The sequence below is a fragment of the Uloborus diversus genome, chromosome 1, assembly GCF_026930045.1.
Source record: "Uloborus diversus isolate 005 chromosome 1, Udiv.v.3.1, whole genome shotgun sequence".
NCBI classification, from domain to species: Eukaryota; Metazoa; Arthropoda; class Arachnida; order Araneae; family Uloboridae; genus Uloborus; species Uloborus diversus.
The window spans coordinates 111,328,065-111,341,644 of NC_072731.1; the positions used below are offsets into that span (position 1 = coordinate 111,328,065).

The window sequence follows — 13,580 nt, forward strand, 5'->3', positions numbered from 1 at the left end:
TAAACGAAGCCAACTACACTTCAGTTGGTTTCTCCTTATCAGCTAAAACGCAACGGAAGAGCGGATGACGACACTTCCTGAGCCATTTGACGTCACATTCGTTTGAACTTTAAAAATTATTTTTAAAGAAACTACTTATTGTATCACAGAAAAATTTTCACCGATAATGTTCATACATGTTATTCTATCATATAAAAATAAAATTGAGAAATCAAAAACTTCCCTATTCAAGTTCAACCCATTACAATTTTTGAAATGTTGTTGCGGTAAGTGGGATGTTACTGAAACTTTGTAATTGTTGTACATTTTTGTTTTTTGGCAATGAAACATTAGCATATCTGTAATACTTCTCTCAAAAATTGCGCAAAACACTTAAAAGATATTCACACTTCTCAAAGTCCAATAATACAATTTTGGTATTGCTTATTGTTTTGTATATTTTACTGTCATAGAGTTGCGAAAAGTGTCTGTCCAAGTTCAACGCTCAAAAAATGGAGTTTCTACAGATTCAGTTTTGCAAGAGTGGATTTACATGTCTGAAACTTCTTTTTAACTAATTTGCAAATGGAATAAAATGTTTATTTCTTTACCTTTAAAATGATGCCCTGGAGTATTAAATACGATGAAGTATCTCTTCTTTCAGCCATGAGTGTATCAAGCAGGGAGGCATTTAGTCCAAATCCGCACCGCTGCCACCACTGCAACCAGAGCCTGACCCAGCTGAACATCATGCCCAGTCCCTCCCCTCCTCCACCGGTGTTCTCTCCTGGTTCCGTAAGTGCTCCTTTCTGGGAAACAACTTTAGTTGACTTAATCTTAATATATCTCTAAACATCAATTTTCTCCAAGAATCTCAATTTTTTTGATAAGAATGGTTAAATAAAATAATAGTTTAAAAAACTAAAAAAAAACACGCTTTCGTAGCAAAATGAACTAAAAAGTGAAGGAGATCTTTGGATGATAGTGGTTGACCAATCACTTAATTTAAATGTAATACAAAAAACCGTGGGGTGCTGTCTATTTACATTTTTGCATGGACAACAAATAGAAGAAATTTAAGATAACTGATAGGAAGCCCCCCATGCTTTTTTGTATTACATTAAAATTAAGTGATTGGTCAACTACTATCATCCAAAGATTATTTTTCACTTTTTGGTTCATTTTGCTACAAAAGCGTGTTTGTTTAGTTTTTTAAACTATTTTATTTTCTTCTTTTTAGTTTAACTTGTTTTACGAAAAAATATTCATTTCAACATTGTTCAAAATCTTTTATATTCATGAAATTTGCCCAAAGAAAGCAACTAAAAGTCTCTGGTGGCATTTGAAATGTGGTCTCTCGAACTCCAAAAAGAGCACCTGCACCCCTTAAAGTGTAATAGCCGAGCTCTAAAAACATTCAACTTCGCTGATAAATTGCCTGTGGAGTAATTGTCTAATCCAGCTAATCCATCTCAGTCATCGATATACAGTGGCTCCCAAAAGTGTTTGTACACTTTGAAATTTTTTACTAAAATCAAAATAACTCAAAACTGAATTCGAGTATAAAGTCCAATATTTTTTCACATCATTCCTATGTCATTCTAAATATAACCCATTGGTTTTTTCAAAATATTGACGGATATTCTTTTTGAAATGGGTCAGAAAGCGAAGAGACAGAGAAATAACATGCCACAAAAATCATCGTACAGTCAAATATTTTCGAATAAATTCATGATTAAAATTATCATATGCCGTTTTATTAATATTTTTGCATTGTGTTGACCCTTATAAGTCATTTGGCTTTAATTTTTTGTTTATTTATTCCTTAATATTGTGCTTATTACTGTAAAAGGGCTGGTACTCGTAAAAAACCGCAAACACCATTCAAAATTTGAATTTTTTCCCCACAGCAGTGGTAAATTGGTTTGAAATGACTCTTAATTAGTTAATTTATTTGTTTGTATAGTAAAGTGCTTGATAAAATGCTTTAAAGAAAGGAATCGGATCGAAAACAAGGTAAGAAAAGGTCAACCGGCAAAGTTGACAAAACGTGATCGGAGATTTAAAGTTAAAAAATTTATGAAAAATACACATTTGAGTGCTGTAAAAGTTTCTACAGAGTTAAATGAAACATTTTACATTTAATTTTCACCTAAAATTGTTTGCAAAGTTCTCTGATTAGCTGCATTAAATGGGACCTCTTCCCGCAGAAATTTTCTTAGTCGTGGGAAAAACAAAAAGCTTACGCTTTTCGTCGCAAAATCAATGATAAATAATCTAAAAACGTTTTAGAATCGCGTCTTACTTACAGATAAAAATTAATTCAACATTTTTGGTTAAATTGTTGTATAACTGTAAGTAGAAGAAAAAAATAGGAACTTAATCTTAAGAACTTATTTGGATCAGTTAATTAGGACGGTGGAGGTGTTCTAGTGTGAGGGTGCATATCAGCATCAGGACTTGGTAGTTAGTAATTTTTTAATGAAATAATGAATCATGCTGTTCCTTTAAATATTTTAAAAAACCAATTTTGAACTCTTAGCCAAAAATTTGGTTATTGTAAACAACTTTGTTTTTTATCAAGATAACGATAAGAAGCACACGGTTTTCAACATTTGCGTCTAATGCCTCGAAAATTGTCCTAAAGTTTATAAAATACCCCCTCAATCTCCAGATTATAACTTAATGTAACGTATGTAGAGATATCTGGAGGCTAGATTACGAAAATAGGGTTTTAAAACAAAAATAGAGCTAGAAACAGTAAGACTCGAAGTGTGGTTCAACACTTACTCGGAAATTACGCAATAAAAGAACGAAATTTATTCCCAGACGTTTAAAAGGTGTTATGAATACTGTATGATATTCTACTAATTAATAACTTAATCAAAAGTTAGATTATTCAATAATATATAGACATTTTATAAAGTGTAAGAAGACTTTTGTGAGATAAAATTTCCGGCACTTTTTGGTTTTTGATTTTAAAAATAAGTTTTAATATTTTTTAAAACTTTTCATGTAGTTTTGTTAAAAATTGATCATAGATCTTATAATTAAATACCTATTCCAAAATATTAATTCTAACCAAAGGATTGGAGCCTATTTCGTTGAAAGTCGTAGGTGTACGAAGACTTTTGGGAGCCACTGTATGTGTGCAGAAATCATATCTACGTTACTTTGAAAATTTGAGATGCATTTGAATAAAAGTTTTGTTCAACAATGGTCTGATCAGCAATGAATTTCCAATTGAAGGCTCACCTAAATTTTGGCATCAAATTAGTTAAAAACAATTACATTTCATGTTCTAATTACCTTGGAACATTGGAACAAATTTTGTCTGATGCAGAAAAATTAAAAGGTTTTTGTAGATATTTTTAAATAATTTTTGAAAGCATTTCTTAGTGTATTTTTCAAAATTTTCCCTTTTACACATTTTTGGATTAATGCCAAAATATTGATTAAAATTGGAGGAAACTAACAATTAAAAGAGTTAATTAATTTGATTATATAGTATTACATTGTCATCGGGTCTGAGGTCGCGTGCCAAATTTCAAAAGAATCCGATCGCAGGAAGTGGGCGAAATTTTAGCTGCAAGATACATACATACAGGTGAAGCTAATAAAAGCGTGTTAAAAACATGCCCCTCCCCTAATGTTTAGAGCACAACCTGACTTGATCTGCTTCAGTTCATCTGTTAGCATAGTTTGCTCCATTATGTGTGTAATCTGTAACTGAGCATATTAAATAAAATATTTTATGTTACACTATTATGTACATATTTATTTATTTATTTTTCATTTTGAATCCCCTAAAAAGTCACTATTCCTTTATTTTTGTAGAGTGCTGGCACAACTAGAGGGAAATCTCCATCCCAGGAGCGCTTCTTGAAACCTGCAGCTCCTCCGCCACCTTAAGGGTGCACAGTGTTAGACCTATAAACCAATCTATTGTTTTGAAATATTCTTCTTCTCCAGTCTATTTATTTGCATTTATGTTATTCAATGTTTCTTGTTGAATCTGGTTTTCATGGTTCTCACCAGTCCTGAATTAGAGCTAAGAAATGCTAGAAAAAGTTTTTTTAAAAATACAACTAATTGTAAAGCTTGTTACTGTTGATTTTAGGGTACTTACTATAAGCTTGGCATAATCAAATGCTGAAATTTGAATTCCCTGGTTTTTGCGTGACATGTATCTTTTAAAATTTATAGTTGAGCTTTTGGCTTTTTGGGATGAATGGTAGTTTAATCACATTATAGAACTATAAGCGAAGTTTTTTGATAACTTTTTTTTTTAATTTAGTTGAGCTTGTATTTGGTTTTTGAGACTCAAAAACAAAAGAAAGTTTTCTAAATGCATACATTATTCTAATGCTTCATTTGTAAACGAATGTCCTAAGATACAGTAAAGCAACTTTTTGAAGAAAATTACTAGAATTTATTTAACTATTTAAGTTATAGAACTATTTTAAATCCCTCCTCCACACCAATGTGCTCTAAAGTTAAAACGTCCCCAATATTTTTTTTTTTTTTTTTTTTTGTAGAAGTGCAAAAGTTTTAAACCATTTAATGTAACTTTTTTTGTTTTACATAAAACTTGACAATTTACATAACTTATTACAAATCTATGTCATAATCTCAAAATTCATATCCATAGGTTAGTAAGAAGTAAGAAAAAAACCACGACTATAAAAATTAATTTACAGAACAATTTGACTTTCATTACTGAGCCCCAATTTGAAAAAACGCTCTGTTAATATTTTTAAAAGATTAGTGTCAGCAAAAGAAGGACCTTGAATTTAATATTTGTATGCGAACTACATTCTTTCTGTGTTTCTTATGTATTGTCATTCTAAACTGAAAAGCCAGTGTAACATTTATTTACAGTTGGTGCAAAAATGTACTCTGAAAAAAAAGTAAAGGTGTTAAAAAAAATTTAATAACATCTCTAAATTAGAGTGAAAAACATCCAAGTTTTTTATTCATGCTAAACTATCAATAAAATATAATAATCAGTGTAAGTAAAGAACAAATTATTAGAAAAACAAAAAGTGCATATATTTTTGAAGATTTGTTCAGTACCTACATTATTTATTTTAATCATGAAATCTTGAATCTCTCGAATTCTTCAAAAAAATAAGAAAAATTGTTCAGTTATTTTATTATATGTAATGTATGAGCAAACGTTCCATCAATAATGCAATTCAAAATTAGGATTAAATTGCAAGTTATTTAATATATTAAAAATATATAGATTATTGCACTGCCAAAATTGAATTTTGTCATGTGGACATTTTTAATGCAACATTATTTTTTTGCATGAGTGATCCAAATCAGGCATTTGGAGTTCACTGATAAAAGTTTAAAAGTTGTGTTATTTATATCAAATGAAAGATAAAAGATATTTTCTAAATTACATTAATCTTTTTTTAGAGAAGCCTGTGTTAAAAATCTATAACTATGGCTCTTGTTCCTGTAAAATAATTGAATGATAAGTATTCCTTGCCATTTTGTCATAAATTGCAATTATTAATTAATAATTATCTTAAATTTATTCTGTTCATTATTTTAAATTTCTTAAGCATAAACAATCGAGTTTCTTCGGATTTATTCGAAGAATTGGGATAAGAGTGAATTCATGTGACAGCCAAGGTTTAAGTTAGTTTCTTAAAATACATTATTGTAAAAAGTTATACTTCCATACTTTGAAAATGTATTCTCAAGTGTTAAGGTTACATTTCTAAAAAGTTTTAGTACATTTCAAATTGGAAGAACTTTTGTTTGTGATGTTCTAATTAAAACTGTGCGGTATAAGCATATTTGCAGCTAATCATAGAAAGCTGGGATCCTAATTTTTCACATTTCCATGTTCTACTTTTCTATTTAATCCAGTGATACTTCATGTTCTGTGTTCTTTTCTAAAATATTATCATGCAGCAATTTTATATAAATATTTTATTCATGCTTTGTACTTAATTGGTTAGTGCATCAAATAGCTTTTTGTACCAAATTGTTGGAATTTAATTTTCAACAGTTTTTTGTGCATAAGTTCCAAGCCATTTTTTATAAATATTTTTGAAATAAAGCCATGTTTGAATTTCAAGCATGTGTTGTATATTCACGCTTTCAAACTTTCTTTACGGAAATAAGATGCATGCAAGTCTCATCTTGTGATTTTTATGCTTGCATTTCGAGAAATTTTTCAATCTAGTTATACCGATATTGACTGAGGGAAATACCAGAATTCTCAGTATTAACTGCAAATGGTAAATAAATTTATTTTAACTCAAGAGTTTTCAATTTAACTTATTACATATGCACTGTTACTTTAAATGTACATTTATTTGATGAGACAGTATCAAAATCAGCATATTAATGATAAAACTCTCTAATGCCCGCTATGCACATAACGGAAAATCCGAAGGCGTGCTTTGAGACGCCAGGCCTTGAGGCGAAACTAAAAATAGAGGAGTCTCCACACGCTACGGATTATACGAAGGCCAGCCTTAAATTGAAAGGCCAGCTCTTCAGTTTGTGCATTCGTGCGATGGTGTCAACACACACACACACACACAAAAGTGCACATGTTTGAGGATGCAAATAAAGTAAAATGAAATTAAAATATAAAAAATTTGAATTTTTGATATCTTGAATTCAAATTAAATTTTTCGCAATGTGTGTGTGCAGGCATATGTGTATGTAGGCATGTTTGTAGGCAAGTGTGTGCATAGGCATGTATGTATGCATGTAGGCATGTGTTTGAATGAACGCAATCTATTTTTAACCATGGCAAAAAAAAAATATTGATAACTTACGATGTTTAAACGAAAAGCCGAAGGGCTAAATTTCATAAGTCAGTCAACAATGTTACATGCTTATACAAGCAGAGATAATATCACACAGTGGAAGTTGCAGAATCAAATGTTAATGTGAAGAAATGAACATTGGAAACTTGTTAAAATCATACCAAAAATTTATTGGTCCATAGTAACTAAAATAAATAAACTAACAAAAAATAAGTTCATAAGAATAAACCCTGGCCATAAGTGGAGGCGGAGTTCGCAACTCCCCAACACCTATCGGACCTAACTCACAAGAAGCTGATGAACACAAAAGAAGAGAGAGAGAACAATTGGAATCGTTCACTATTTATACTTGCCTCATTTGTATATGATTGGGCAGCAAAGGATGCCAACCTAAAACTGAAACTTTACACGTGCCGAAAGAGTTGAGAAGTTAATCTAATTTGAATAAAGTAAATTTTATATTACATTACATTAGGAATGAGAACGCGGATAAATATCGTTTACCGATGTCTATCATATCCCCCCTTCTCATTGAGTAATGTTATTAAACTTTAAATTTTTATACAATTTTAATAGATTCAAAAATAACCCAAAAAAATCCACAAAGGGCCAGGCTTAATCTTTTACAAAAATTTAACAATTCAACAATAAACAAATATGGATATATATCCATCATAATACATCATCCATCAACAGATGCAGCTCAATGCATCACCGCTTATTTGATTGAAGTCCTTTCTCAAAAAAGTCCTTCTTGCCTATTGATGATCCACAGTCCAAGGAACTAGTAGTAAGTCCAAGATTAACATTTCCACTGCAAACTATCTTGTCAAACTGTAATTGACAAAAATACTCGAAACAGTATCTTTGAAAAAGATGGGCACAATGATTTGAATTTTTTTTTTTTTTCACAATGACAAAATTGTTTAAAACGCTTAGTTTCTAAAGATAAACTCTTATCATTGAATCAAATTCCTCCATCTCAAAGATTAAACCAACGAGAAATTTGAAAAAGAATTTCAGTTGTTACAAAAATATTTATACTTTAATATCCCATTATATTTATTATACTAAACAATTTAATACTATTAAAAATTAACAAAATATTTGTTCACAAAAACGATTCAGTTCAAAACGGGTCTGCGGCTTCGTAAAAATATCGGCCCTATTGGATTTACTACCTACATGTTTTACGGTAAAAATGTCCCGTTGAATCAAATCACGAACAAAAAATAATTTTACATCAATATGTTTTGTACGGTGATTTTCAATCGGAGATTTAACAAGGTCAATGGCCGATTGATTATCAACGTACATTACAGATTTAATTTTACTTTTTCTAACAATTCCCCAGCGTAAACATTCGTTTAATACATGGTCAAACCACATAAGCTCTTTAGACACTTCACAAAGGGCCACAAACTCACTTTCCATAGTGGAAAGGCTAATACAACGTTCCTTGAAGGTTCGCCATTCAATCGGCGCATTATCCAACAAAATTAACTGCCCCCCGAGTGAAGTTCGATCATCTCGATTAGCTGCATAATTGGCGTCAGAAAAAGCTATTAATTGGGTTCTATTACAATTTAATTTAAGTTTTAAATCTTTTGTTTGAAAAACATAACCCAGAAGTTTTAAAAGACCATTCCAATGAATGACACCAGGGTTGCTTTGAAATTGACTGAAGATATTGACCGCATAACAAATGTCCGGTCTCGTTCTGCTCGCAATGAAAGAAAGACAACCCAACAAATTACGATAAGGAATCTTTGACATTTCAAATTTTTCATTTTCTGTATTAGGACAATTCGATTTCGAAAAAACAGTACCTTTACAAATCGGCAATGATGAAACCAAAAAATTAAAATGTTTGAACTTTTCAAAAACTTCAATGATATATTTCGTTTGAAACAAATTCAAACCATTCTCAGTTCTTTCAAATTCAACACCTAACAGTTTTTTCGTTTTTCCGAGAACTTTTAAGTCAAAATTTTTCCTAAGTAAATTTAAAACATGATTTAAATTCTTTTCTTTCCGTGCGAGCAAAACAATATCGTCAACATACAACAATAAAATGACACATGAATTATAAATATAAACACAATTACATTCTTCAAATTTCTGAAAACCAATTTTCAATAAAACACTGTTTATCTCAAAAAACCACATACGGCCACTCTGGTGCAAACCGTAAATTGCTTTATTAAGCTTACAAACTAGATTTTCTTTCCCTTCTATTGCAAAACCCGGTGGTTGTCTCATAAAGATGCATTCTTTTAGAGGTGCATATAAATAAGCATTTTTCACATTGCACTGCAAATCGAACCAACCTTCTGATATTTTCAAGGAAAAGAAAAATCGAACCAATGAAAAATGAATCGTCGGACTAAAAGTCTGATCGTACGATTCAGGGGATTGTGCATATCCCTGAGCAACAAGTCTCCCACGATACCTAACAATTTTCCCCGATTCATCTCTTATTTATTTTACTTTATTTTTATTCAAATTATTTATTTATGTTATTTCACTTTATTATTTTCATTTCTGTGTGTGTATTTTATTGGGGAGCGAGCACACTTTTCTTTCAAAACAATAATAATTAAAAATAAATAAATAGGTAAAAAAAATAAGTAAAAAAAGAAGGTTAAAAATAAAAAAAAAGCGCTAAGGCGTTCAGAAATATTGGGGGGATGGGGGTGCCATTGAACTTGGGGGGGGGAGCACCCCTGTTTTATGAGCAACAAGCAGGAGAAATATGTGAAGCTAAAATATGCATGATTTTTTCACAGGCCAAAGTCTAAAAGCGCTTTGAGTTCAATGGATTGGAGGAGTAGAAGGCAATAATTGAAAAAGTTTAGGTTTCATAAGTTTTTAGTCCAGATTATTTTAGCGATTAACTTTATTTTTGTGATACAGATGTCACAATTGTTAATTTTGCAGTTCTTTAACTTGATGTAAGGCAGTGGCTCCTTGCTATTGAAAATTAGATATGCTACATTTACATTAATTGTTTATTACAGTTATTTGCTTCACTTGTGTTAGTACATTAGGGTAGTTCAAAAATACACTTTAAAAAAAAGGTTTCTCCTAAAAAACAGGACACCACTCAATGTTTTTAGACTTGTGGATAGTAAAATACTGGAAGAATTTTAACTTCCTATTCCAACTGAAAGAGGGTGCTCGACCCCCTCCCTCAAACTTCATAAGTATGAGGAGGGGGTTAAAAAATACATTGAACTGAAAAAACAATGTTACATACTATAATCTACACGAGTTATATGCATATTCATTGCTATAGAATAATTACTTACATGAAAAAAAAAAACAGCTGTTGAAATTAAATATTTCTAAATTTGTGACTTTTTCTATGCTAGAGCTAATGTTAAATTAAGGGGTCATTGAGCACCCTCTTAAAATTTGAATAAGAAGCTAAAACTTTTACAGCACAATACTATTAGTAAGTCTAAAAAACATAAAGGATATCTTGGACTCGAGCTGAGAGAAAAAAAAATTGAACCACCCTTAGTACATATTTTTGATTATTTCAGCTTGAGTAAATTAAATTTGGTAACCATTGTTTGTAAAGTTTGAAAATGAGGTAAGTTTTATCAAAATTTGAGATGTATATATTAATATTACAAAATGAAGGTGGAGATCGATAACCTGGAATTTTTCTCAAAACCACCTGGAAAACCTGGAAATGTCAGGGAATTTCATTCTTGAAATTCCGTGGCAACCCTGTATTGTTTTTGTTTCTCACGTGATTCTTCGAGGCTTTTCTCAGTCAAACAATAATGTTTTTGTCTTTTGCTTTCATTTTTCAAAACTAGAAACGAAGTTTTTAAGAACAAATTGACTTTTGGTAAATGATCTAAACATGAGTTAGAACTATAAAGGAAAATCTTTATTAATATTATAAAGAGAGGGCGGATTTTTGTGTGTTTATATGTTCGAGGTAATCTCCGGAACCACTGCACCTATTTGAAAAATTCTTTCACTACATGAAAGGTGCTTTCTTACTGAGTAACAAAGGCTATAATTCGAAAAAAATCCGATAAATAGTTCCTTTTTTATTCAAATTTAAGCCTAAATTTCATGTAAATTACCTATTATTGGCTATTAAAGGGGTGAAAAATTACTTGCACATATTAATATTATATATCGTTAAAAAGGACAGAATTTTCTGCATTCTAAACAATTGATTTCAATGCTCTAACTTAATTACGGCGGGAGTAATTTGCGTTTTTAACTCGAATTTTTTTAGGCTTAGCTGAAATTTAGGCAATACTTTCTTCATTAAATCTATCAATAAAAAGTGAAGAAATTGTCCTACAGTTTTCTTTTTGACAGCATTGGAAAAAGCAAGATTTTTTTACTCCATATCTCTCCCGACCTATGGTCGAAAAAATTAGCTTCTATCTTCAAAGGAAAAAAAGTTACAAGCGTTTTTAAATCAATTTCGAAATATGTCATTTTGATTCAGGTTGTCAATTATTTTATTTTCGCGTTTCCATGGTTACGCTTTTTGAATCCATTGTTTATTTTGCATCTGATTTCCTAAAACTTATTTTATTTCATGTTTCCATGGTTACGCTTTTAAAATCCATCTTTCGCATTTTAATTTCTTAAAAGTATTTTAATATCCGTCGTCATTGTTTGGAAGGGTAATTTTGCATGGTGTTTTTTTTTCTTTTATTTAAGTTATTCTTTAAATTATTAAGTTATTCTTTTAATTAATTGTTGAATATATGTCACTTGACACAATTTTTGTTCTCAAGGTAAACCGGGCAATGCAGCTCTTAATATATGAAGATTTGAAAGCTACTGATAATGTGATTTTATACCTTTTTGTTTGTTTGGCGAAGCATTTATCATTGCCAAAGAAAAAACATCCGCTTCACTCGCAAAAGGGCTGGGTTCCGGTAGCGTGGTTGCTTGGCACGCTAGGCGTGAGCAGTTCAGTCTAGGATTATTGTTTTAAGGCAACCGGCAATGTAATTCATTGTTTTGGCGATTTGTTTTGAAAGTAAAGAAACTTTTGATTTGTTTTTATCCGAGTGAAATGTACGACATTTTCTTTTTTTTTCTGACGATTTTTGAATGTTCCACGGGATTTTTTTTTTTTTTTTTTGAGCTATCACGATTGCTTATTGTTCTCATTCTACTGTTTTGATGTCCTATCTTTTTATTTTCCCACCGACACCTTCCGCAGCATCACCGTCGACCGGGTCCTCACGATGCTGCTCCTATAGCGAAAAACGTCTCCAGGTTGCATCCATGTCCTACACACACGCGCATACATACACAGCTACACACACACACACAACTACCCACACATTCATGCCTGCACACAGAAACAAACACATATTCCTACACACACATTCACATACCCCCCCCCCCCCCGCCACACACACACATTCATATACACAACTACCCACACACTTATGCCAGCACACAGACACAAACACATACCCCCACACACAAACACACACGCCTACATACACACACTCGTGATTGTGAAAAACATAATTTGAATTCAAAATGACAAAATTCAAAAATTTTTTTTTTTTTTTGCTTTTTGTTAGACGGATGGATTATGATAGCGTGGTTGCTGGGCAAATTTGGCGATAAACAGTAGAGCTGCGGAATTATTTTTACATTTGAACGATATTATTTGATGTCTTTTTTTGTTTATTTGGTGAAATATTTTAAATTGCAGTAAAAACCGCTTCACTTGCTAAATAGAGTTTTAAAGCAACTGTAAATCTAATTTAATGATTTGACGAAAAATTCCAAAGAAACTTAAATAGTTTTTTTTTTTTTTTTTTTTTGAAAAGGTGTGTACGCATTTTATGCAAAGAAAAACAATCATTTCACATCAGTGGGGGAGGAGGCGTCAATTTTTTTATTTAACGGACTTCCATTAAATTTTTCGCACGGGCATCGCCGTGCGGGTACTGCTAGTATGATATAAAATGGGGCTATAAACTGGTCCCTTGTGTTATAAGCATTATTGGTGCACTTAAAAGAGCACCTTTACTTTTAGAATAAATTAACTAACTTCTTTGTTTTATGTACTTCATAATTCGTCATCTTTCGTTCAAAAAGACGTTTTGATTATTAAAAAAGGAAAAAAAAAAAGATTACATTCCTAAATAATTTCTCTTACTACTTCAAAAATTATTAGCGTTATTTTGATCGAATCCTTAGTTTTGAAATCGAATCTGTAGCTCTTATTTATATTTAACACCTATAAAGCTCGATATTTGCTAAGCACTGAACCTCTATGTTGTGTGCATTAGCCATTGAATAATCTTTGTTAAAGCTTGATATTAACAGAAAACAATTTTTTAATACATTACTATACTGTTTGACCGCGGATTGTATGTAATTTGGCAATAATCTGCCAAGTAAAGACTATTCCATCTGAATGAATTATCAGGGGAGAAGGGAAAAGAACAATGGGATTTTGATGCACGCGTTTTATAATGTCACTGGTGCCTTATGCATTTATTGCATTCTCTAAAATAAAATAAGGGAAGACAAAAATTACCATGGAAACAACAAAAAGAAAATGTTTTCATTTCGTACAGGAACGTAAAAGCAAAAAAATGGTAAGCTCAAAACTTTGTTGTGAATAAGTAAATCAATTTTTTCCGTGAGAATATAGATCGAATATACTTTAAATTTAAAAAATGTTGCTGAGAGAGCAAATTTCCATTTTTGCAAAACTAAGGCTAAATAATAGAGAGGCAAAAGTGCACATCTGTAACAAACCAACTAACACCCCAATAAACTAAT

General features: G+C 31.1%; 1 protein-coding gene across 1 annotated transcript in view; it reads left to right on the forward strand.

The window, feature by feature from the left end:
* The window catches only part of LOC129231383 (coiled-coil domain-containing protein 6-like), a 52,970-nt gene extending 46,822 nt beyond the window's left edge, over positions 1–6,148 (forward strand). The window contains exons 7-8 of the mRNA XM_054865684.1: positions 644–774; positions 3,817–6,148. Of these exons, the coding sequence (XP_054721659.1) occupies positions 644–774; positions 3,817–3,891 (206 nt within the window). The 3' untranslated portion in view covers positions 3,892–6,148. The remainder of the gene's footprint in view (positions 1–643; positions 775–3,816) is intronic.
* Positions 6,149–13,580: the final 7,432 nt, after the last annotated feature.